This window comes from Leucopleurus acutus, assembly GCF_964270905.1.
Source record: "Leucopleurus acutus genome assembly, chromosome: 3".
NCBI classification, from domain to species: domain Eukaryota; kingdom Metazoa; phylum Chordata; class Mammalia; order Artiodactyla; family Delphinidae; genus Leucopleurus; species Leucopleurus acutus.
The window spans coordinates 124,576,537-124,600,375 of NC_139145.1; the positions used below are offsets into that span (position 1 = coordinate 124,576,537).

General features: G+C 35.3%; 1 protein-coding gene across 1 annotated transcript in view; it reads left to right on the forward strand.

Moving 5' to 3' along the window:
• The window catches only part of ADAMTS6 (ADAM metallopeptidase with thrombospondin type 1 motif 6), a gene marked incomplete at both ends in the record, with an annotated part of 263,234 nt that overhangs the window by 211,023 nt on the left and 28,372 nt on the right, over positions 1-23,839 (forward strand). The window contains 3 exons of the mRNA XM_082837370.1: positions 3,312-3,475; positions 3,901-4,039; positions 19,654-19,783. Of these exons, the coding sequence (XP_082693496.1) occupies positions 3,312-3,475; positions 3,901-4,039; positions 19,654-19,783 (433 nt within the window). The remainder of the gene's footprint in view (positions 1-3,311; positions 3,476-3,900; positions 4,040-19,653; positions 19,784-23,839) is intronic.

A 23,839-nucleotide genomic window follows, 5' to 3' on the forward strand; every position in this document is an offset into this window, starting at 1 on the left:
TGGTCAAGAATCCCATCTCTATATCCAGCACAGCAACAGTACCCCTTGGTTGAGTTTGCAACAGACTACTATCATCCAAAAAGATCTATCTAGTTTCTGTAGGGGCCACACAAGTGAAGTAAATAGGTATATGGTAGAGACCACCACCCTTGCACACCTTAAGACCTTATGGGTAGCATACATCTCTGGCAATCCACACACACACACCCCCGCCCCCACTCCAAGATGCAATATTGTTTGTAGTTTACTGTTTTAGCTGGGGGAAGGAGAGAAGTTTCAGAGACTTCAACCTGGTCTTCCCCACTGGGATAGGTGTTATTTTACAGATCAAGAGATAAATGTGAAGGTTATGCCAGCTACCAAGTATACTGTTTCCATTTTATTTTTATTTTATTTTATTTTTTTTGCGGTACGCGGGCCTCTCACTGTTGTGGCCTCTCCCGTTGCGGAGCATAGGCTCCGGACACGCAGGCTCAGCGGCCGTGGCTTACGGGCCTAGCTGCTCCGTGGCATGTGGGATCTTCCTGGACCGGGGCACGAACCCATGTCCCCTGCATCGGCAGGTGGACCCTCAACCACTGCGCCACCAGCGAAGCCCCCTGTTTCCATTTTAAATTCAGGTCTGAGAGACATGACCACTGACTGGATTCATGGACTCAGTGGACACTCTGTGAGCTGGACCTGGGTCAAAATTCCTTTTATTACTTTACTTCTACGTGGTCTTATCCTAAACAAGGGGCACCATTTGCCACTTCAGGTCAACTCAGTCCCTGTGCCCAACAGTCCTCAGTATATTTGGATTTTCCCTTTCCCTGCTGGTAATGGCTTTTACGTCCTTTGAGGAAAGGCGAGGAAAAATTACCACTGAGTGCTGTGGTGTTGTGATGTTGTAGGATCCTATCTCCTGGTCACCCAGCCTCTGCTTAAGCTCAGTGGGTCTGGATCAGAAAAGTGCCCATCTCTTGGGCCCCTTGGAAGACTGTATTCTGTTAAATATCTCCATGACTACTCCTGACTGCCATGCTAATTTGTTATTGTTTGTGATAACTGTACCCACCTCCATTCTAATGGTTACGCCATACCTCCTGGCCTCTAGTATGTTGGGATCATCCCCATTGCTGTCTGCGAGCCCAGTTCTGTAATGATAGTTCCAAGCTTAAAGAGAAGAGCATCTCAGTGATGCTGGTGCCTGTCTCACCAGCACATTCTTTTATTTATTTATTTATCTATTTATTTATTTATCTATCTATTTATTTATTTATTTTTGGCTGTGTTGGGTGTTAGTTGCTGTGCGCTGGCTTTCTCTAGTTGTAGTGAGCGGGGGCTACTCTTCATTGCGGTGCAGGGCCAATTCTAATATGCTATTAGATTGCTATAATATGTTAATAGATACATGTCTGGAGCGCATGCTCAGCAGTTGTGGCACGTGGGCTCAGTAGTTGTGGCTCGTAGGCTCTAGAGCACAGGCTCAGCAGTTGTGGTGCACGGGCTTAGTTGCTCCGCGGCATGTGGGATCTTCCCGGGCCGGGGCTCGGGCCTGTGTCCCTTGCATTGGCAGGCAGATTCTTGACCACTGCGCCGCCAAGGAAGCCCCAGCACGTTCTTTATTGTTCTAATAAGTGGAAGGTCTTTCAGGCCCTTGTGTAGAATATAGTCAGCTGATAGGGTTTTTGCCTTATATACTATATCCACTTTTGAATGTCCACTTCTGTGAACTTTTGATCCCTTCCTCTTCTCCCTGCTTCCACCTCCTGTTGATAAGTGCTACCAGGCCCTGCAGCACCACAGTGCTCTCTACAACCATTTGGGAATTTTTATTGAAAGTCACTAAATCTATAGCTTAATACAGGCAAAATTGAGTCTTTACAAGAACAGGTTATTTCTCTCCACTTGTTTAGATCAGCCTTGATGATTTTTATTAAAATTTCATAATTAACTCCACTAAGGGTTTGCCTGCCTTTTGATAGAATTATTACTAAGTATTTTTATATTTTTCGTTGCCACTGAGAATGTCCTTATTTAAAACTGCTTTATAACTGCTCTTCCTGATGTAGTAATACAACTGACTTTCATATATTGATTTTTATATCAAAACTTGCCAAACTTTCTTATTAAATGTCTTATTTTTCTATAATTTCTTTTAGATTTTTTACATTAAGATGAAAATTATATCATCTTAAAAAAAAAAAAACTGAGTCTTTTGGCTCTTCTTTTCCTTCCTCATTGCCTTTATTTCTTTTTTTTCTACTCTGTTACACTAGCTAGATCCCACAGTCAATGGTTGAATAAAAGTGATGGTAACAGGCATCCTTAACTTTTTCCTGATCTTAAAGAAAATGCCTTCAACATTACATCTTTAGGTTTGATGTTTACTATACATTTTTATTTGAGTGTTTTTGTTTGCCTTTTATAAAATTAATGAAGTTTCACGCTTTCCTAGTTTACTAAAATTTCTTTTAAATCATATATGAATATTGAACTTTTTAAAATGCTTTTTCTGCCTCTGTTAAGGTAATCATCTGCCTTTCTTCCTTTAATAATATGAAAAAGTATATTAATTGATTTTCTATTATTAAACCAGCATTGCAATCCTGGGATAAGCTTACCTTACTTCTGATGTATTAACTTCTATATTACTTTATGCCAATTGCTAATATTTTATTTAATTGCTTACATTTTGCATGTTTGTTCAAGAGTGCTGTTGTTGCATAATTTTTACTTATTTGACTGGCCAGGTTTGAACATGAAAATGCTGGGCTCATAAAATGAGATTGGACGTATTCTCTTTCTCTATCCTCTTGGAAGAGTTTTGTGAAAAACTGAAATTATTTTTTCCTTGAATGTGTGGTAGAACTACTCTGTACAAAGTTGTCTGAGTCTGATGTTTTCTTGTGGGAAAACTTTTATTGACTTTGAATAATCTAATATGCATTTTTTGGTATTTTCTGAGACACTAATTCACTGGCAGGTGAATCATAGTACTTCTACTTTACCAAATTATATAGCATCATTATCTATGAGAAAGAATGTACTTACTGAATTTCTACCAACGGTGGCTGGAGATTACTAAATATTTCTGTTTCTGTGGTAGGATTCCTGGCACCTCATTAGAAATCACTTCACAATGTATATCTAAGTAACAAAAAATAAATTGTTGGTGTTGTCTGTAAAAAAAAAAAAAAAAGATTCCCGTCTCGAAATGGAAATAGATATTCATTGTACACTTCAGTGCAATGATTAATGAGTGACATTGTGGTAAATGAAGTTTCACATTTTTAGGTAGACAGTGATTTTTTTTTTTTTTTTTTTAGCTTTAAAATCTGAAGGGGATGATTACTATATTAATGGTGCCTGGACTATTGACTGGCCTAGGAAGTTCGATGTTGCTGGGACAGCTTTTCACTATAAGAGGCCAACCGACGAACCAGAATCCTTAGAAGCTTTAGGTCCCACCTCAGAAAATCTCATTGTCATGGTAAATATGCCTTTGCCGCTTCATTTCTAATCTTTGTAATCTACCCTGTGAAGTAGGAAGGGGCAGGCTTTATCATTTGAAATTAAAGTGGTGAAATTAAAGTAAATAAAGGTAAAATGGTATGCCCAAGGGTGTAAAAGTCTGTGTAAAGTTAAGACCATAGTGCTCTTTCCATATGACTGATCTTTTCAATGCCTGCTTGAATAATATTTTTATAACCAAATAAGGCAAATGAGAGAAATGGCTCCAAATTACCCATGAAAACGGAAGTAGAAAATTCAGTATAACTGCATGTGTTCTAAAAGTTGTCTTAAATTTCCCTTAAGACTTACATTATGACATTTTCTTCTTCAAAAGAAATAGTAAATATCTGAATAAAGGCTCATTGTATTTTAATTATCTTCACCAGTTGTTTTCAATGTCAGGTTCTGCTTCAGGAACAGAATTTGGGAATTAGGTATAAATTCAACGTTCCCATCACCCGGACAGGCAGTGGAGACAATGAAGTTGGCTTTACATGGAATCATCAGCCTTGGTCAGAATGCTCAGCTACTTGTGCTGGAGGTAAGACACCCACTAGGCAGCCCACCCAGAGGGCAGGATGGAAAGCAAAACATTCTGAGCTATGCTTTTGTTTGCTAAAGAAGCTAATTGGAAATATTTCTTGCAGGTTTGCTTCAAGCTGTAATTTAGCAAAAGAAACTTTGCTTTAATTATATTATATTCCGTTTGTTTTTAACCTCATGTAATTTGTACAGATTTGTTGGTAAAATACATCTTGGCACAATGAGTGTCTCTGCTGGTGCTTCTCCCAAGACTATCTTGAAGGTGGGCTGTTTGCTTTTCGTGAACACATTCTTGGTAAAGAACATCAAGAGTTTTAAATAAGAAAATGAGCAAGAATCAGACGGCACAGATGTAACGTCTTGTAATGGGGGATGAGAATGTATGTCTGTGTGCTTGTGTGTTTGTGTTTGTGTGCTTGTATGTTTCCCACAATACTATTCAAACTCCCTTCTGCAGCCATCCAAGTTAAGGGGCTATATACTGGGATACTACAATAATTACTGGTGTCTGGGTCTCTGGGTTAATGGTGTTTGCAGACCCCATGATAGTCCCTCAGAGAGGTAGCTGCTAGGCGGTGGTTGGTGATGTGTTGGTTGTCCCATGTGCGTTTTTCATGGGTGCCTTTTCCCCACAATTTACTCTATTCCTAATCCTCCTCCCTCTAGTGGCCACCAATGCAATTCTTTACCTCTGGCTGGGAGAGCAGGACAGTTGGCTTCCTTCAAAGCCAACACCCTTGCTGCTGCATGGACTGGTGAGTAGAAGTGCTGTGCAAGCAGCATCTTCCTTCTCTCTGGAGACTAAATGCATCGCCTCCACCGTACACCTTGGTCCCAATAGGCAAGGAGACAAAACCTATCCCTCAGGCCTGCGCTGGACTAGAGCACCTCACCATTCCGAAAGCAAAGATTAAATTTTGAATAGTGATATTTAGAATGGGAGAGATGGAACTAAAGTGAATCATCCCATTTTACCCCGTATTCCAATGTTTTACCTATTTTTCCTTTCTGAACCGCTCAGAAACACATGATGTACATGGACTTCATCCTATCTTGTCCTGTACTCACTGACTCTCTAAACACTTCTGATTCTCAAAGCTTGAATCAGAGAAATTATTTTCACAGAAGTGAATAATCACAATAATACATTCAGTAATTTTAGACTCATACAAAATTAAATCATGGATAAACTCCAACTTAAGTAGTAAACACTATGCAAAAAAAAGCAAATGAACAATAATAATGTTTTCCTCCTGTGTGAAGTGTCATGAAACATGGTTATGTGTAATCTGTGGCATATTTAAAAAGATCTCTAACTCCCATCCGTTTTATGTATAAAATGGCTGGTGATTTATAAAGTTTTAAAAACTATAGGGCTTTACTATTTCTTTTAACAAAATAAAGGATATTTGAAATTAATTGTTCAAGTGAATGCCATTATATTATAGTGGCATTTATATATATATATACATATATTTTATATATATATATATATATTTCTTTGTTCCAATTAAATTCCTTTTTATTTAATCTATAAATTAACTTTCCCCTTTTCACATACCAAAAAGAAGTCTTCATGATAACAGTAAATACATAATTCAGGCCCTGAGGTAAGGTGGGATAAACTTATTAAAGAATCAAAATAATTTAAAGTTCAGGAAATCTAATGAAGTAGTCTAAATGTCGAGGTTGATTAGCTTGGAGAAGAGAAGGCTGAGGGAAAGTATATTATGATAGTATCTTCAAGTATGTGACAGAATGTTGAATGGGAGGTTCTTAGTGCCTGTTCATCTTTGTACTGAAAATTGCTATATTTGGGGATGGTTTAGATTCAGTCTTGTCTGAGGCCAAGGAGGGATTAAGTGAATTCTCAGTGTTCCTTCTAACTCTATTCTTCTGTTCAGAAAGGAGATAGTCCAACAAAAAAGGGGTGAGGGAGAAGGGCAAGAGAACTGAATTTAGAAGAAAAACTATGATTTTATTAAAGTAAAGAAGTATGAAAAATCTGAATGTGTGTTATTCTTTTCCATAACACTTGTATTGAGAAATCATAATAGAAGAGTGATTTCTTGTGATGGGGCATAAAAGAAAAGAAAAACAAGGAGGGAGCAAAGCCCCTGGAAAGAGAATTTTCTCTTTATTTTTTATACTTCTTTCTTCTCTTCTGGAGCTACTAATCCTAGATATTTGAGGTGGTTCTGGGAACTGTAATTCTGCTCAGTTGTGAGTAAAAAGCCTTTCTAAGGCCATTGCCTTGTTTGGAAGAGAGATGTACAGTGTTTGAAAATCAGCAGGCATAGTGTGATGAGCTGCATTTCTTGGTAAGTGGTTCTCAAAGTGTGGTCCCCGAACCAGCAGCATCAATGTCACCTGAGAATTTATTAGAATGCTAATTTGGGGGCCCCATCTCAGACCTACTGAATAGAGTCTCTCTTTGTGGGGCCCCAAAATCTATGTTTTAACAAGTTCTCCAAGTGATTCTGATGCTTGCTCAAGTTTGAGTACCACTGGTCTTGGTTGACAGAGAAACTGAAACAGCACTCTAGACACATAGAATCCACGTCCTCATCACTGAAGTCTATGCATCTTTCTAGACTCATTTTGTATCTAAAACAATGTCTGGAACATACTAGGAACTCAATAAATGCGTACAGATAAGTGAATGAACAAAAGGAATTAATTATTTTGGCAATTATATATTTGTGTTATTCTTCCCAGTGAGGGAAATGAGAGTTTAGAATTGTTATTTTTTTTGTAAGGTGGGGCAAAGCAATTGTCAGGGAGAGATAGTATAATTTTGATTATATTCTTTTGTTTACTTTGAATAGGTTGGAAATATTTCCTAGAATATAGAGTACAGATATCAATTATTGGAGTTATTCTTCCTACACATACCCCCACTTTTAACCCAAGGTTCTTTAAATACAGGAGGCTTAGGATTGAGGAAAGGAAAATCCCTTAGGACTCAGGAATCTTGATCAAAGAGAGAGCCAGAGTCATCTGCTCAGTAATGGTAAATGGAACTTCATCTGTTGTTAAGGAATCTTTCAGGAAAAAGTCATTTCTTCTCAGTTTTCACTCAGAAATAAGGATGAATACTAACGTGTGTTCTTAACAGGGATACTCCACTCTCATCTTTCCAAAGTGGTGCTAGGTATCTTGATACTGCCAAAACTTTTTAAAATGGAAAAAGAGGGAACAAGAAAGATCTCAAAGAACTTTCTATTGCAGTCTCACAAGACTGTTCAATGTTCTCACGACCTTTGGACTTTGAGTTTGGGAGCAATGTTGATATTTTCTCTTACGAGATCTTTTAAGATAAGAAGTTTTGAGATTGTTTTTCTGTTGCTTAGCAGACCCAGTGACAAATCTAAGACTGCAGGAAACACTGCTAGTGATTCAGTCCAAGAAATGGTCTTTTCTCTGAGTCAGTGCTGACACACTTCCTTAGCCTGAATAAGAACATTGAGATGCTGTGGAGTGTTGTCTTCAGGATAAATGTGATTTTTAAGATACAGTTATGCCTTTTCCATTGAGACAATTAAAACTGGACTATTTTCTGAACCATTGTTACTCCCACTAGAGTTTTGTTTCTATACTCTGTAATTAATCTGACTCCTAAATTTATATACTACTATTGTATTCGTGATTAATGTGTTGATTGATAAAGCTTGGCTAGGTAGTGAGAACTGTACTATTTTAAAATACAAAGCTTTAGGAGTTTTTTTAAGTAGTAATTTATGCTGATACGCCTTTGCACTGTGACTTTTAAAGATTGAAAAAATGATGTTTATTCATCTTTTGATTTTAGTTATATATACTCTCTTTTTACTGATGTTTGGCTAGATGTGTGGTTTTCAAGTTGTAGTGTGCATCAGAATCACCTGGAGGGCTTGTTCAAACAAGATTGCTACGTTCTGCCTCCAGTTTCTGATTTGGTAGGTCTGGGGAAGACTCCAAGAATTTGCATTTCTAACAAATTTCCAAGTGATGCTGGTGATACTGGTTCAGCAACCATACTTCAAGAAACATTGGGCTAGATACTTAGATTTCATAAAATAAATGTCTATTAAAACAAATTAACATATCCTTTAGGTAATAATCCATATTACAGTTGTAATCACATTACACCTAGTGTTTTTAATGATAAATGGTTCTAGCTCAGCTGTGTAATGACAAATAGAACCTTACAGTTTATGAAACATTTTTTGGTTCCCTGTTTCATTTGCTTATTCTCAATAGCACCATGAGACAGGCACTGCTATTGTTTTTCCTGTTTTACAGTAATACTCAAGTGAAGTAACGCTGAAATCAAGACTTAGAAGTCTAGTGATTTCTTTTTTTTTTTAATGTAGCATTTTCTCTCGTAATAAAAATGGTCCTTTACCTTGAAGAGAGCTTTTTCATCAGTTGACATCATCAATAGAGCAACATGATATATTCCCCACTCAAGAATTTCTCCTTTACTAGCTTGAAATTTCATTTTTTCAAATGCTTTCCCTAAAGCAATGATTCTCAGTTTTGGCTGCACATTGGAATCACCTGGGGAACTTTAAACAATTTTGACGCTTGGGCCCTCCCCCAGAGATTCCGATTTAAGTGCTTGGGAGTATGGTCTGGGCATCAGATTTTTAAAAGGTCCCTAATGTGTAGCCACGGTTGAGAAGTACTGCCTTTGAGGCTAATTGAAGGTTTATTTAGTCTTCAAATAATTTACATTCAGATGCAAATACCTCTGGGAGCATTACTAACTCACACCTCTGTTATTAGTTGGCTACTAGTGGAATGCAAACGATTTAGGTATAAGTATCTGGGGTGGGAAAGTAGCTAGGGACATCAGAGAAGGAAATGAAAAAAGTGGTAGAATACCAATTAATTTCATAATTTTGTTTAGTGTGGCCATTGGCCTTCAACATGCCTTTAGAAAGCATTTTTGTAGTTTAGTTTATTTACATGCTTTCTTCTTTACCTGATACATCATTTATAAGCATCTAATTAATGCTTTCAAAACTGACCGAAATTGTGCTAAATATCATTTCCTGGCCTTTTGGCTAAGATCAAGTGCAATTGTGCTAAACAGATTTTCCAAAATTCTTTCTTCTCATTTCAAGTTTCTGTGGTACTTAGGGAGCTAAAATGAATAAGTGGTTATGTACTTAACCAACTTTAATTTAGACTCAAGTCAGAATATGAGGCCCCTGTTTTAACTCAACATTTGTGAAAACTGATAACAAACTTTTTTTTTCTCTTTGTGACTTATAGTTGTAATCAGAGAAGGCCTTTTATTGTTTTAGGAAATTGTTGTTTTTGTTAGGGAATGAATTTTTGCAAAATGCAGCAGTATTCATGATAATTTCCTCCCCTATCTTTCTGGATGTGCTCTCATTTCCCACTATTCAAACCATTCCCCTTCCACCCCCACCCTTCTCCCTGACCCCCCCCCCAACTCCTCCTCTTATTTAATACAACCCTTAGGCTTTAAAGCAAAACTTCCAAAACCAATTAACTGAGAGTTGATGCTGTACTGTTGTACCTGTTCTGTTAGGAAAGAAACCTTAAGGATCCTTTAGTTGTGCAAAGAAAGGTCAGAAATACATATGTATTTTCATGTATTAGTTTTACATTTATACTGTAAATAAACAGTCTTCGTCCTGCAATCAGTTCTACTGACACTTTTGATTACTTTCTTCAAACAGTTTTTTCTAGGCTTTTCTTTCTCTTTGTACAAAAAATTGCATACCAATTTGGTCAGGTTTCTGCTGACAAAGGCATCTCTCTGCTAAACATTCATTGCTTAGCAGCTCAGGGGTAAAAAAAAAGATAAGCTAAAGCTATGCTTAGATGGAAGTCTGGGAGGGGGAGACAGGTTTATTTTTAGAGGCAATTTTGATTTTGTTTGAAGATCAAAGGGCACAGATTTTTCTTACTTATACAACGGAGTGTTTCAGGAATGTTTCTAATCAACTGTCTTTGACCATTTAGAATGTTATTACTTTTTCTTTTACATTTACATAGCCTAATTAATTTTTATTGTGTGCTTGACGCTCAAATTTTATAAAGATGCTTGTTTTATTTGTTATTCTTTTTCTTCCCTGGATGGCATCTTAAGCCTAATGTGTTGTGTGTGTGTGTGTGTGTGTGTGTGTGTGTGTGTGTGTGTGTAGCATATAAGTTTTAAAAAATTTTTCTATGTTTTTCCTCTTTTTAACTAGGGCAAATTCTTTTTATTTTACTTTTTGTGGTTTCACCTGGCTCACCTGGATTCTTATACATATTGAAACTGGTTTCTACTCTTTAAGATTTTTAAGATGCTTTACATAGTTTCCAAGTACTATTTGTATTTTCCTGATTTAGGGCCATATTTTTCACAATGCCCCATAGTACCCCAGGACACTACAGCAGACTCACAGAGGCACTGCAGAATATTGTACGTTTTCAATAGAAACACAGTGACACGGTCATACACCATACAAATTATTACTATTGAGTTGTTTGGACCTAACTACTTAATAAGTGAAACTCAGATTTTTTTTTTTTCTGCCTGGGAGGGCTGTGAAAAAAGTACTGGGACACTAAGAGTACTGTGAACCAGGAAAGTTTGAGAACTCTGATTTCAAATGAGTGTCAGTAAAGTTGGATAAAAATTAGTCACCTAACTTCCTTTCAGTAGATGGTGAACTTCATTTCCTAAGAGGAAAAAAAATGCATATAAACTCCTTATTCAGGGTCCTGGTGATGTTCAGAGTTTAAAAATGGAGACTCTTCTGCACTTCCATTAAGAAACTAGAGGTTTTGAGTAATATGTAAATTTCCCCTTCATATCTGTATTAAGTATATCTTCTGATGTGCCCTCCTGAATATGCTTCCTTCCTCTGTCTCTGTTAGTTCAGTTTCAGGTTAGTGGGTGATTAAAGCGAAAGAAAAAAGAGAGAGAAAAGAAAAAGAAACTATATATTTAAAAGAGCCCCTGATAGCAAATTCTCCCTTGCAGTTTACTACCTAACAAGTTTATGTAATAATCCACACTATTCCATTTATTAATAGTAGACTTTTCAAATTATTTTAATGAATCTATCATGCAGATTACCTCGCCCCTTTAGAAAGCTGGATATTTCTACATTGTTTCTATGGAAGCACTTTATGTTAATGTTACATATTTTATTGTTTCCAAGAATGATACAACAGAACTATAATTGTGCACTTAAAAGTACGTAAGTCCATTCTAAAATAACAATTTTAAAAAGTAATTATTAGAAAAATATGATGCAGTCTTTTTGCCAGTACTAATATCTGACTGAAAGAGAATAGCTCTCAAAGTACCAGATAAAACAAAGGCAAATGCTTTACATATTCACAGATGTCCTTTAATTTCTTTGCTAATTCTAACATAGCTAACATATTTAACATCACTAATAATGGTCAACTGACCATTAACACTTGTATTGCAGCTTATGAAGGACATATTCACTTAACTTGGAAAGAAACTCAAAGTGGAGGGGTCCCAAAATGGAACAGAGGAAAACAAAATTCAATTGTTTTTCAAGTTTCAAAATAGACTTGATTTTCAAGTTTCAAAATAGACATTAATAAGTCAAATCTTATAATTGTTTGCTTAACTTTAATTTAGGAATTACCATCCAAAATTTACTTTGAGTTAAGTAAAAGATACCAGATGGAAATTTTAGTTTGAATAATTGAAAGCCCTTTAGTCATTGTCATTTCTTTCCCTTTGAAGAAATATAGTTATATAATTAGTTTTTAAGAAAAATTCCCTATAAAAGATATTTTCTGTGTGAGGTTGTACTATTGTTTGAAACTATGAGGGTCCTTTTACATTTGGTTCCTGTATATACCAAACTTAGACGTAAAACAGATCACTGTGATATTTTTAATGATACACGTCCCTTGTAAAACGTGACTTGAGTTTACAAGGAATAAAGATTTGCATCAGCTTTGTTCATTATTCCGTAATTTTCTCTTTGGTCTTTGAAAAATAAAATATTTGTAAGACTAGACAATAGTCTATCATTGCATTGACTGTGGCATTCCCCTGTTCACTCTCTCCTATCATCCCCTTCTTTCAGTTCATTTTCAATGTTGAGAAGGAAGAGTACCCTTTAACATATGGGATTAGTTGTACCAGGCATCAGAGCAGGGCACCTGTGAACATCACAGCTCCCAAAAGCCTATGCTCTGTAGCCATCAATTGCACCTGGCTCAGTTCTCCTGCAACATGCCCTTGAGAGGGCTACTCCTCTAGGTAAACTCATGCTCTTGGCTGGTTCATGCTTCGGAAGTTAATATGTTTTTTTCTTTTATTTGTCTCTAATAATTATTTCTATTTATCTTTTTCCTTAAGTATGTAGCTTCCCCTATAGAATACACTTTTAAAAAAAATTCTTTGAATTCTCCTGTATATTTTCAATATAATTTAAGCTTTCTAACTTCTTGTAAAAAATTTACATATGAAAGTTTAGCTTGATAACCTGACATTTTTTACTGTTTACCCTTGCATATTGTGGCTTGCATTTTTCTCTAGTGTTAAGATTTATAACTGAGGGCAAGAAATCTGTGCTAACCTAAAACACTCCTAATGCTGTTTTCCTTCCTCTTCCATTTCATTTCTGTTGCTTTAGAGATTATATTCTTCTCTAACATGAATAGGGCCGGGATACATCTTACTCACTGAAAAACTTGGGTAAGGCTGAAACCAAAGTTTAAGTGCATTCCTATTGTATTTATGATCTGTGTGTCACAGGTCATGTTTCACTTCACTGAAATTTTGTCCCAAATCTCATTTTTGACAATCATAACACTATGCATCTTTACAAGGTATTATGCATAAAATACTTTGGGAAAAAATAAAACTTCTTGTAATGATAAGCATTATCATCCTGATTATATAGGATCTTATGATATTATTATTCCCATTTTTTATCTAAATAAAATTAAGATTTTAGTTTAAAACTATACAGCTTGTTTATGATTGTGTCCTTGTTATAATTCAAATCTGAAATATTTACTCTTTGGTTCCAAGAAAAGGATTCTATATATAATTAAAGAAAAGCTTCTTATTGGTAATAAATCCATCACAATGTAAGGAAGAAACTCAAGACCTCCTTGTACTCCAGCATCATTCCTCTAAAGTGTTTAATGAAATACCCAAAACATATAAGCTCCTACTGAAGTTCATGGAAATTCCTTTTTAGTATAATATGGGTTAATTCTTTATATTAAGAAACTTGTCTCTCACAAAGTCCTATTTCTAGTTAGTGTTCTGCCTCTTGACATGTCTAACCCCTTTGATACGTACCTCGCACTGCTAAGAAATGAGACACTGAAACACGACGCAGAACCAAATGGAATCTAACAAATGCCTGTTTTCCAGACTTATTATTCTGTAGAGGACAGGGGAAAAGCAGATCTAGAAGGGGGAAAAATGAACAATTGAATTGTGGAGGAAAAAAGAAAAGACAACTTTCATAGAATTTTGGATCTGAAAGGAACATCAGAAATCATCTAATTTTTTGGTCTCATTTTACAAAGGAGAATGAAAACTTGCCTTAGATCATTTATCTAAACTGCCTAGAACTCAAAAAGAGGTAGTAACTAAACATGACAGAAGTCAGAGTGAGAAAAAAATATCGTAACAAGATAAAGTGAAAGGGAATTACCTCAGACATTTGGCTATGAGAAGAGTTCTTAAGATCCATGAAGATAAAGGAAAGAGAAATCAGACAGCAACATAACAAAATGAAGGAACTGTTAAATTAGAAATATTACATCTGAAAGTGCATTGTTTTATTAGATAAGGTAGGTTCCATAATATAATTATAATGGTACTTGTTTTATCCCCTCCCTTCATTATTAATGTAATCTCATTGAGGTCAAGTCTGTCTCACTCATTTTCCCCCTTATGATAATGAAAACCCATGGCTTAGACTTAGTAGGAATTCAATGAGTTAAGTTAGACCTTTCCATGGAAGAGATTACTGTTAATTTATAATGAGTAGTCAGAATTCCCTCCAGGGATAGTGTGATTTCAAATAAACGCAGTATATGTATGCGCCACCCTACCTTACCATCACTAAACAGAGTTGTTCTGGAAAAATAAATATTTTTAGAGCTGCATTCTCCTTTTCTTAATCCTGCTTCCTTGGGACATTTAATTTTGCTTAAGACAGAAGGGAAGACGCTGGAAAGGCAGAGAAAGAAAACCTTTGGGAGATAAAAACTAGCAGGAGGCTCTTGAGAAGAAGGAAGCAAATGGGTGGAGCTGATTGGTACCCTGATGCCAGCTGTTAGATCCAAGGCAGATGGGCTTTGCTCTGCCCTACAAATGCTTATGTCTGGCCAATAATCACACAGCACAGCAGCCAGATTCCAGCCATGAAAGGCAGAGCAGAGAGACATTTTTTTCCTGGCACTTGTTGCTCTCTGGATGCTATCTGCACTGAAGATTTAGATTAAATTAATGTTGTTGGCCATATGCTCTGTATACTGTGGTTATATAGTGTTGTCTTGGTTGCTAGCTACTTTGGATGCTGTGGTTAAGCAAATTGTTGCCTTAGCCACCAACCACATTTGTACTGTAAGCTCTGACTTATTAGCTTTTTCCCCCCTATTCTTCAGAAAATGGTTTCTTGGGTAGATAGGATGTGCTTTGCCACTAGGTTAAATTATCTAGATGTTGATTAGCCCATCAATCCCAAAGTTACACTTTTCCTTTCTGTCTTTCCCTTACTGACTTACATGTAGTTACAGACTGCTCACTTACCAATTGAATCGTCTAGGACTGAAATGCTGGTTCTTATGAGTAGATTTGAGAAGACCTAGAAGATCTTTCTCTTGCCCTTAACCTCTCCCACATCCTTCTTGGTTTAATACATATCACTCTTTCAAATGAGATCCAGGTGGTAATTTCTGTGCATTAAGTGCCCTCTCTCTACTTTTAAAATGATGAACTACCCTGAGAAAAGCAATAAATTGCTAAATATTGTTACACATGAACTTATTAAATGATTTAATTATCTGAAAGAAGAGAGATGGGATATGAGAACATTGAGCAGCTTATAAGAAGAGTAGGAGAGGGACTGAAAAGGAGGCAAGAAATGAAGAGGAGGAATGGTCTCTAAAGTCTTCACTCAGGATTGGCTCTGCAGCTGTTGAGCAAAAGACCCTATATTCTTGAACCATCACCATTTCCTAGAGTAAGCACAACAGATGAAGGGCTCCATATAGGACTCACTCGCAGCTTGGTGGACTTCTTGCTCATTTTCCTATGGTGTATGCTACTTCAAAATACTAAATGCCATTTCTTCACGTGTAGCTTGAGCAGTGACTCAAGTTGGGTACTCCTTCCTCCCATTGGACAGCAGAACCTTTGATGGGCAAGTAGATCATCTGTAACTTTTAGCAGAAATTAAATATAAGATCTGACAAATTTAAACTTCCAGGTTAAAAATAAGAGTTATATTTCCGTGTTAAGAACCATCTTTGGTATCAAAGAACCAAAATGGTAAGCAAATTAAAAGACTCTAAACAGGATACACCCATTTTAGAGAGTTTAAAGTAAATATATATTGGTAATGGCATCTCTGTACTTAAATTTTGTAATATGAAACCATTAAAGTTTTTTTTTTTTTTTTAAGCATGGAAGAGGAATTGCGTTTAAAAACAGAATTGGGTATAGAATTTGCATGCCAGTAACTTCAGGTGTTTAAGAATAAATATAATTAGTGCAATTTTAAGTTTGACCAATTAAATTCTGCAGAACACCTGCATATCTCCAGGGGATATGGGCACTAAGCCACCAGAATTTTGTTTTTGATTAGGCATATACTGACTGGTCATACGGACATTTTATGTTTTGGGTTATAAACTATACATCTTTAGATTTGAAAGCATAGTGGTTTTGTGTAACTGGATGTAATTATTCCTGAAAGGTTTAAATCAACTTCTTAGCAATGTTTTACAGATTACTTTAAAAGAAGCTATGTACAAGAGGGTTGATCATATAAAAAGATTCTAAACTCAATCATTTCTCTTGTTGACTTGGTTTAGATTATTTCCAGTTGATCTGTGTTTTCTAAAGCTAAAAGCTGCATTCTCTTTAATCCAAAAGTATGTGTTGAAAAATCCATCCAATTAGGTGCATTGGTTTAGAGAGTTATTCTGTTGCTGCTGATTTAAAAAGAAAAAAAAAAAATTCTGTAAACCTGCCAAGTGTGGGGGTAAAAGTTGGAAGGAGATTTGTGCTATTGAAGGGAGATAGTTCAGCATTTTAGGAAGGTTTGGAATAGATTACTAGTATAGTCAGTCAGTTCTCAAGTGTGAAATACCACACTGTCTAATATGACATTTTAGAAGAAAATTAATAAAAGATGAATGCAAGGAAAATGCATCTTTGTAAAATACAGTTATTTCAGCTGCTTATTCAAGGACTTTAATTTTTACTTCATAAAAAATAGCATTCTGAAATTATGAAAGTGAAATGTACCCCCAAATATCCTAAATTCTAGTTTTTAAGAAGTCTGAGAGGCATGACAAAATTAAGTCAATTTGTAATTCTCAGCACTTAGCTCAATATCTCATAAGAAGTACAGTGCCTTGTATTCAGTAATTATTCTCTATTGAATGAATGAATGGATGAATGAATGAATGAATGACCTGCCAACCATATTTAGCTGGCATGAATGAATGGATGAATGAATGAATGAATGACCTGCCAACCATATTTAGCTGGCATTTTTAGTTTGTGTACTATGTAATTTTAAATTAATTACTGGATCCCACCAAAGAACAAAATAACCTTAAAAATAAAGGTCCAGGGCTTCCCTGGTGGCGTAGTGATTGAGAGTCCGCCTGCCGACGCAGGGGACGTGGGTTCGTGCCCCGGTCCAGGAGGATCCCACATGCCGCTGAGCGGCTGGGCCCGTGAGCCATGGCCACTGGGCCTGCGTGTCCGGAGCCTGTGCTCCGCAACGGGAGAGGCCACAGTAGTGAGAGGCCACAGTAGTGAGAGGCCCGCGTACAGCAAAAAAATAAAAATAAAAAATAAGAGTCCAAAGCAAAGATATGAGATTGTGGATAATTTTTATTTTGTTCTTTCTGGTTTTGGTATTTTCCAGATTTTTAACAATAAATGTTATGTAGCTGAAGTTTTTCAAGATCATACATGGCTAGAATTTCTCTTAAAATCAAATGTAAATCTTACCTCTAATAACTAATATCTCATCTGTGATTCAAATTGCAGAAGCCTTGCTTTTATATTAAAGGCTACTTTTAAAAACTAATGTCATTATAACCAAACAACATTTCTACGATTTTTAAAGGAAGTAGAATTTTATCTTAACCTGTAGAAACTGAATTGATGTTTCTGCCACTTATATAAAGCAATATCAGTTCCATTTTGTAGTGTTGAAAATTTTTATCCTCCCTCAGTAAAATAAAATAAAAATAAAAAGTTTATCCTTTTCTGAAAAACAACCGAGATACTAGCTTGAATGCCAACTTCCTTCTTGCAAGTTTAATCATCTTTTTTTAGTTATTAAATGTATTTATAAAAGTTGGCTGAAGCTGTAAATCCTTTGTGTAAGTGGATGTTTTGAGTCTCCCCCCTCCAAGTATAATTATATTTGAATGGATATTTTAAAAAATAACCATGCTAACCTATAAAAGCAGTCCCCTGCTCCTCCTGATAGGAGCAAGTATTGAACCCAGGTAGATGGCTATTCTGAGCCACTGTGGCAGTGGGTGTTGAATCCTATGACTAATAATAGAGATTTTTGTCCAGGTGAATCACATGGACTTAGTTATCTGCCCACTGGAATGACACAGTGAGGAGATATGTGGTGAATACTGTGGAACATCTGTGAATGGGTCAAAGCTATGCCTGGTGTGAATCATTCTTCCCTCAAAAATCTAAAGTTTAATAGTTAAAAAATTCCAAACTGTTGTCGCATAAACTGAGATATTTGGCCTATTCAAGGGGTTGGGATGGAATGAATACAGCACATACTCTGAGACATTTTGCAAGTAAGTTGTTTGTCTATATTTTAAACCCCTAAATTTAGGAAAACCAAAAAACTTGATCAGTAAGAGCCTTGGGTCACTGCAAGTAATAAAATATACCTTCTTCATCTGCTCACCACCATCATGGAGGCTATGGGACTTAATGGTTTTTGCCATCAGGGAAAGAGATTTCCCTATCTTTAAATTCAAAGTGCTTAGTTAGAAGTGTGCAAAACATGATGACTGAGGTACTCCCACCTGCAGACTCCCAGGATGTTTAAGGGACCTTGGGGAAGCATTTGGTGCGTATCTCTTTAAGTGACAGTTTCCTTCACTGAATGGTCCTGTTTCACATTGATTTCCCTAATTTGGGGTCAAACTCTTTTCTTTAGGGCACTACTAAAAGCAACTGAGAAAAAAAAAGAAAAACTGAAGGTTTGTGTGGGGCTAGGTAGGTATGAAGCTGTAGTTGCTTGGATACTGCTAATGCTGCTTTTATAACTGGTTCTAGGTAATTTAGCCTACCGGGTTATAGAGATGGGATGGATGAGTAGGGGGATAGCTTAGTTTATGCTTTTATTTTCAATTCTGGGAGTAAGCTGCTACCTCTATAGGATCTGGAACATTTAGCATTGTCTTGTAGATTGACTTTCCTCTGAGACCTTGATACACCTATCTTTGCTTCTTTTGATTCCTCCACACTGAAGAGAAAATGAATCTGCATAAAGTCTATTCACCAGGCATGTTTACAGATAAGAGTGTGTTTGTGTGTGTCTTCGTATTTTGTGAAATGTGAGCAAGGTGTGGTGGATATCTTTGCCAATAAATAATAAACATATATTTAGAATTTTACAAATTTTATGAGAATATTTTTAGCTGTGGCAAACAGGTTACATAGACCAATTTTTAAGAATGAGATAAGTATTTTGTAAGTTAATACTTGATGGAAAATGTGTATATCTGTTTGCCAGTGGTGTAATCAACAAGGGCCGACTCTATCAAAGCAAACAGATTACTGATGGGTTGCAGTCTAAAGAGGCTCACTGCAGTCTTTAAATTCTAGACTTGTGGGCTTTCAGAGAAATAAATCTGTAAATGGAAGGAGAAAAAATGAAATGTGTGAATGTTACGTGTTCCTAACAAAGACTAAATTGATTGGATTTGTCCTACAAAATATTAAAAAGTAAATTTGTCCCTAATGTTTTGTTTTTACATAGATATCCAACCATTGTTTTGCACTGAAATGTATATTCATACATTTTATCTGATGATATTTTGGGAAAATAAAGTTTCTTTTTTTAAAGGAAAGCATGAAGAAGAATATACAAATGGGAATACTAATTGTTTAAAATTACCAATAGTTTCTTTTCTGAACTTGAAAACAGTTATGTTTCTAAATATGAGAACAATAATTTTGCCTAAATTTGCAATATAATGACCAGGTCTTCTCTCCTTTTTAGAGGAGCAGTCAAATGTTTCTGGAACAGATAAGACAGCAGCGATCCAGTGAGGTTGATCCCCCACAGAGGAAAGCTATGCATACCTAACTTACTGGAAGGTAAACTACTCTTCAATTAATGATGTCCTCCTTTTCTTAAGGTGTCCAAAGACAGGAGGTGGTCTGTAAAAGGTTGGACGACAACTCCATTGTCCAGAACAATTACTGTGACCCTGATAGTAAGCCACCTGAAAATCAAAGAACCTGCAACACTGAGCCCTGCCCACCAGAGTAAGTAAGAGAAAGAAGTGAGAATTATTTTCTTCAAATGCAAAGAGAAAAACATTAGATATTCTTATTTGGAAACATACATTCATACGATATAAATAAATTAGGCTGAGAAAAGGGGGTAAAACATCACAGAGGGTGGAATTTTGATTCCTATTTATCCACAGGACTTAGTAATTAACCCCTTTAAAGCAGGAACTTCAATAGGTTGATCCTGGCATAGTGCTGGCAATTGTCATATTTCATTAATTCTAAAGCACATATCATTTGCATTTTAACATCTCTGAAATTAGATTCATTTTGCAATTGATGGTATCTTACAATAATAATCGGTATTATTTTTCTTTAATGGTACATAAAATAATGGTATCTTAGATCCAGTAAAATATAGTAGATTGGCGTGCAGTCCTATCTTTTCCAGATATTTATCCTAAAGGCTTAAAGACATTTTAAATGGTTTAGAAATGTTCTGTAATGGAGTATCAGTGCTTTAATTTGCTGACCCAGTTTTAAGTTCTGTCATCCTAAGGCATCCTGTCTTCTGAGTGTAGAGCACAGGCCTAGAGGTGTACTTCAGTCCCTTTCTGTTGATTAATGTAGCAGTTACAACTCACTGTAAAGGGAGGTACAAGAAGAGAGCCCATCCATCTTAATGATGACTTTTTAAAAATTTAAACTTAAAAATATGAGACCTGCTATCAGTGGGCCACACTGTGTAATCTGTAGGAACAGAAAGGTTTCTTGTTTGAGCAAAAGGCAATAATTATGCGAAAAAGGACAAAGATGCTGAGTTAATCCTGAAAATACCGATCTTTGTAGAGATTTTGCCTAATTGACAATAGCAAGACAAAATATGTGTGAATGGCATTTCATTCTTGTGTGAGAAATCAGAGTAACCATTATCCCCCAGATTAGCTAATTATCCCAACATGAAATTGATAAAGAAAGCGAGTGTAGGCAAATGAGATTATGTATTCCAAGCTCTCTAGAACTGGAGAGGAGAGCTCTATAATGAAGTAAGCCTTTTTCTAAAAGTGGAGTCACAAAAATCTGGGACTTACAATGGATAAAGAATGCAGGTCCCTAATATGGTTAAAGCAAGATGCATTTCTTGATATTTGTTCCAAAATAATAATGCCTTTGAACTTTCAATATCCAAAGTCAGTGTCTGCCTGAATGTTTTAATTTTAAAGGGAAATATTCACTCCTAGTCTCTAGAAAAGGTTTAGGGCAGTAGCTACCAAATAAGGAACACAGAATCTAGGGTGATAGAAGTTTTTATTCTAAGACTTTTAAAATTTCATGTCTCTTCTTTTTCAAATGTGATCACCATGTAACTAACTCCTTAAAAGCCAGACATGAGAAAGTATAGAAATACAACCTATGATATGTATTACAAAGACAAGATATTTGTTTTTTTATTTTCCTTTCTTCTGCTAATTATTTTTATAAATTTATCTCAAGAGAAACTGAAAAGCTATATAAAACAAAGTGATGCTCAAAAACCACAAGATATTTTTTGACGTTTCCAATAACTTAAGCATATTTTCATATAATTGTGAGCCTCAACCCAGTAAATTAATTCCCCGACACTCAGTACTTTAAGTATTATGTTTGTCATGATCAGCCATTTAAGGCATCTGAGTGGGCCTGGTTACATCTGTTCTATTTTGGCCTCAGCTTTTTTATTTGTTTAAGTTCAAATGCTATTCAAACATCCTTTGAGGTTCCAGTGGTTGGTGATTTCATTCCATATATCATGTGCTTGTATATTACATGGGAGATTTTTTTTTTAACATTTTAAGGATAATTGACATATTGGAATTAACCTACGCAATTAAAATTGTTTCATATTTCCCTTCCTTTTGTAGTTCAGAAATAAAAGGTTACTTCTTAACTTTTTTTGTTGTTTGGAGATAAGAAAATGGAATTTGAAAAAGATAGAAAATTTAGACAAACAGTTTTCTTTGTTGGAAAGATCTAATGATACGTATTTAAAATATTTCTCTTTTATCAGTCCAGTTTTTCTTAGTTCCTTTTTAATTTCTTCTTTATTCCTTTGAATTCAGACTATGAAAAAGGAAATCTTAATTATTCAGAATGGTTGTCATATGTAATAAGATTCCCAGTAGGCATTGGTATTATAGAGATAAGGCTCACTGAAAAACTACTGAATTCAGTAAGACTTTAAATGAGTGTGGAAGAGAGAAGGTTTTTCAGATGACAATGTGATAATCATATTTGGGTTTTGTCATACATATTGAAGCGTAAAATTTTTTAAATGCAGATAAGTAGAAAGAAGAAACTAAAAAGACACAATATTGTAAGACCACTGTTAATATTTTGATCTATATATTTCATCTTTTTCTATGTCTACATAGGCACATGTATATAAAAAAATGGAATTATATTATTTATGATGCTTTGTAGTCAGTTCTCAACATATTGAACATTATGTTGTTCTGAACATTAAACATCATCTACAACATTTAGTAGATATGTCATTATTTATTTAAATTGGTTTTCCACTGTTGAACAATTTTGTCTGCGTCCTAGCTTTTGATCCCTTTCTATTCCACAGCATTAACCATTTTTGCTACTAAAACTTTGCTCTCTATAATTATGCCCTTATGCTAAATGAATAGGAATAAAATTTCTGGTTCAAATGGAATTATATTTTACTCTCTGAGACAAACTGTCAAATTGCTCTCTAGAAAGAATGTATGAATGTATATTCCCACCAACAGTACATATATGACTGTCATTTTCCTGAACTGAACAACACCAGGTATTATTTTAAAAACAATCTTTAACTATTTTATAGGGAAGAAAAACCCTTGATATCTAATTGCTATTTTATTTTTTGTGCTAGAATTGCTGGTGAGGCTGAACATTTAAAAATTATGTTCAGTGGCCATTTGTATTACTTCTTTTTTGCTCTTCATGGCCTGACCCATTTTTCTACTGAAGAGTTTATCATTTTGTTATTGATTTGTATTAACTCAATGTATTAAGAATATTAACTATTTTAGACATTTTTTCCTAGTTTGTTATATATTTCCCATATTATGGTGTTATGATCTATTTTTACTTATAAAAGTTTTTAAATACTATGTAGGAAAACTATCAAACTTTTATTTCTTTCATTGGTATAATGTTATGAAGGCCTTACCCACTTTATGATTATACTTTCAAAGTTCTTTTTTAAGGTAAACTCTATCTGAAATATATTTGCCTGCTTTGAGAAAAGGATCTATATTTATTTTCAAATATTATTGTTTTCCCAATACCATTAATTTAAAATTCTAAATGGTATTTTTTAATCAGAAATTATCTAATGAAATACTTTAAATGTCCTTTAGTCATATTGGAGACTTTATAAGTAGAGTATGGAAAGATAGAGGGCAGTAAGTTTTATCCTTGTTCTGCATAAAGAAAATACAGGGGACTAGGAAGAATAGACAAAAGAGGCATTGGTAAAGAAATAATAATAATAATGTTTATTTGGAGGACCTTGAAAGGCCAGAGGAAGCCTTGCTGGAAAAATATAATGTGGTCAGAGCAGCAACTCTTTTATGAGAAAAAGAATAGTAGTCAAGATGGTGAGGTGACTAGGGATAGGAAGAAAACAAGAATTCTAGAGGCATTGAATGAAAATGGTAGGATTCATGACATAGGCAGAAATAATTAGGAAAAGGAAAAGGGAGGAGCTGATATTAAAGAGCATGACTGATAGGAAGCTAGTGCCCCACTGTAAGAAAAGGAAGTAATGTTGAGTTGGAATCCAAAGAGAAAGGCCAAGAGTTCAGTTTTGACTATACTGTCTTTTAATAACAAGAATATTTGTATATATGACCTCATTTGAAGAGTCTTTGGATACTGAATATAATTCCTGTATGTTACTGTGATTTTTAAATTTGCGAAGATCAGAAAGGTAAAAACAATGGAGTACAGTACATTGTGATAATACTGTGACCAAGAATTAAAAGACATTTTTTTAAGCAACTGCGATATGGAAGGCACTGTGCCTTAGGAAATGGTTCCTTTTCCTAAGGACAA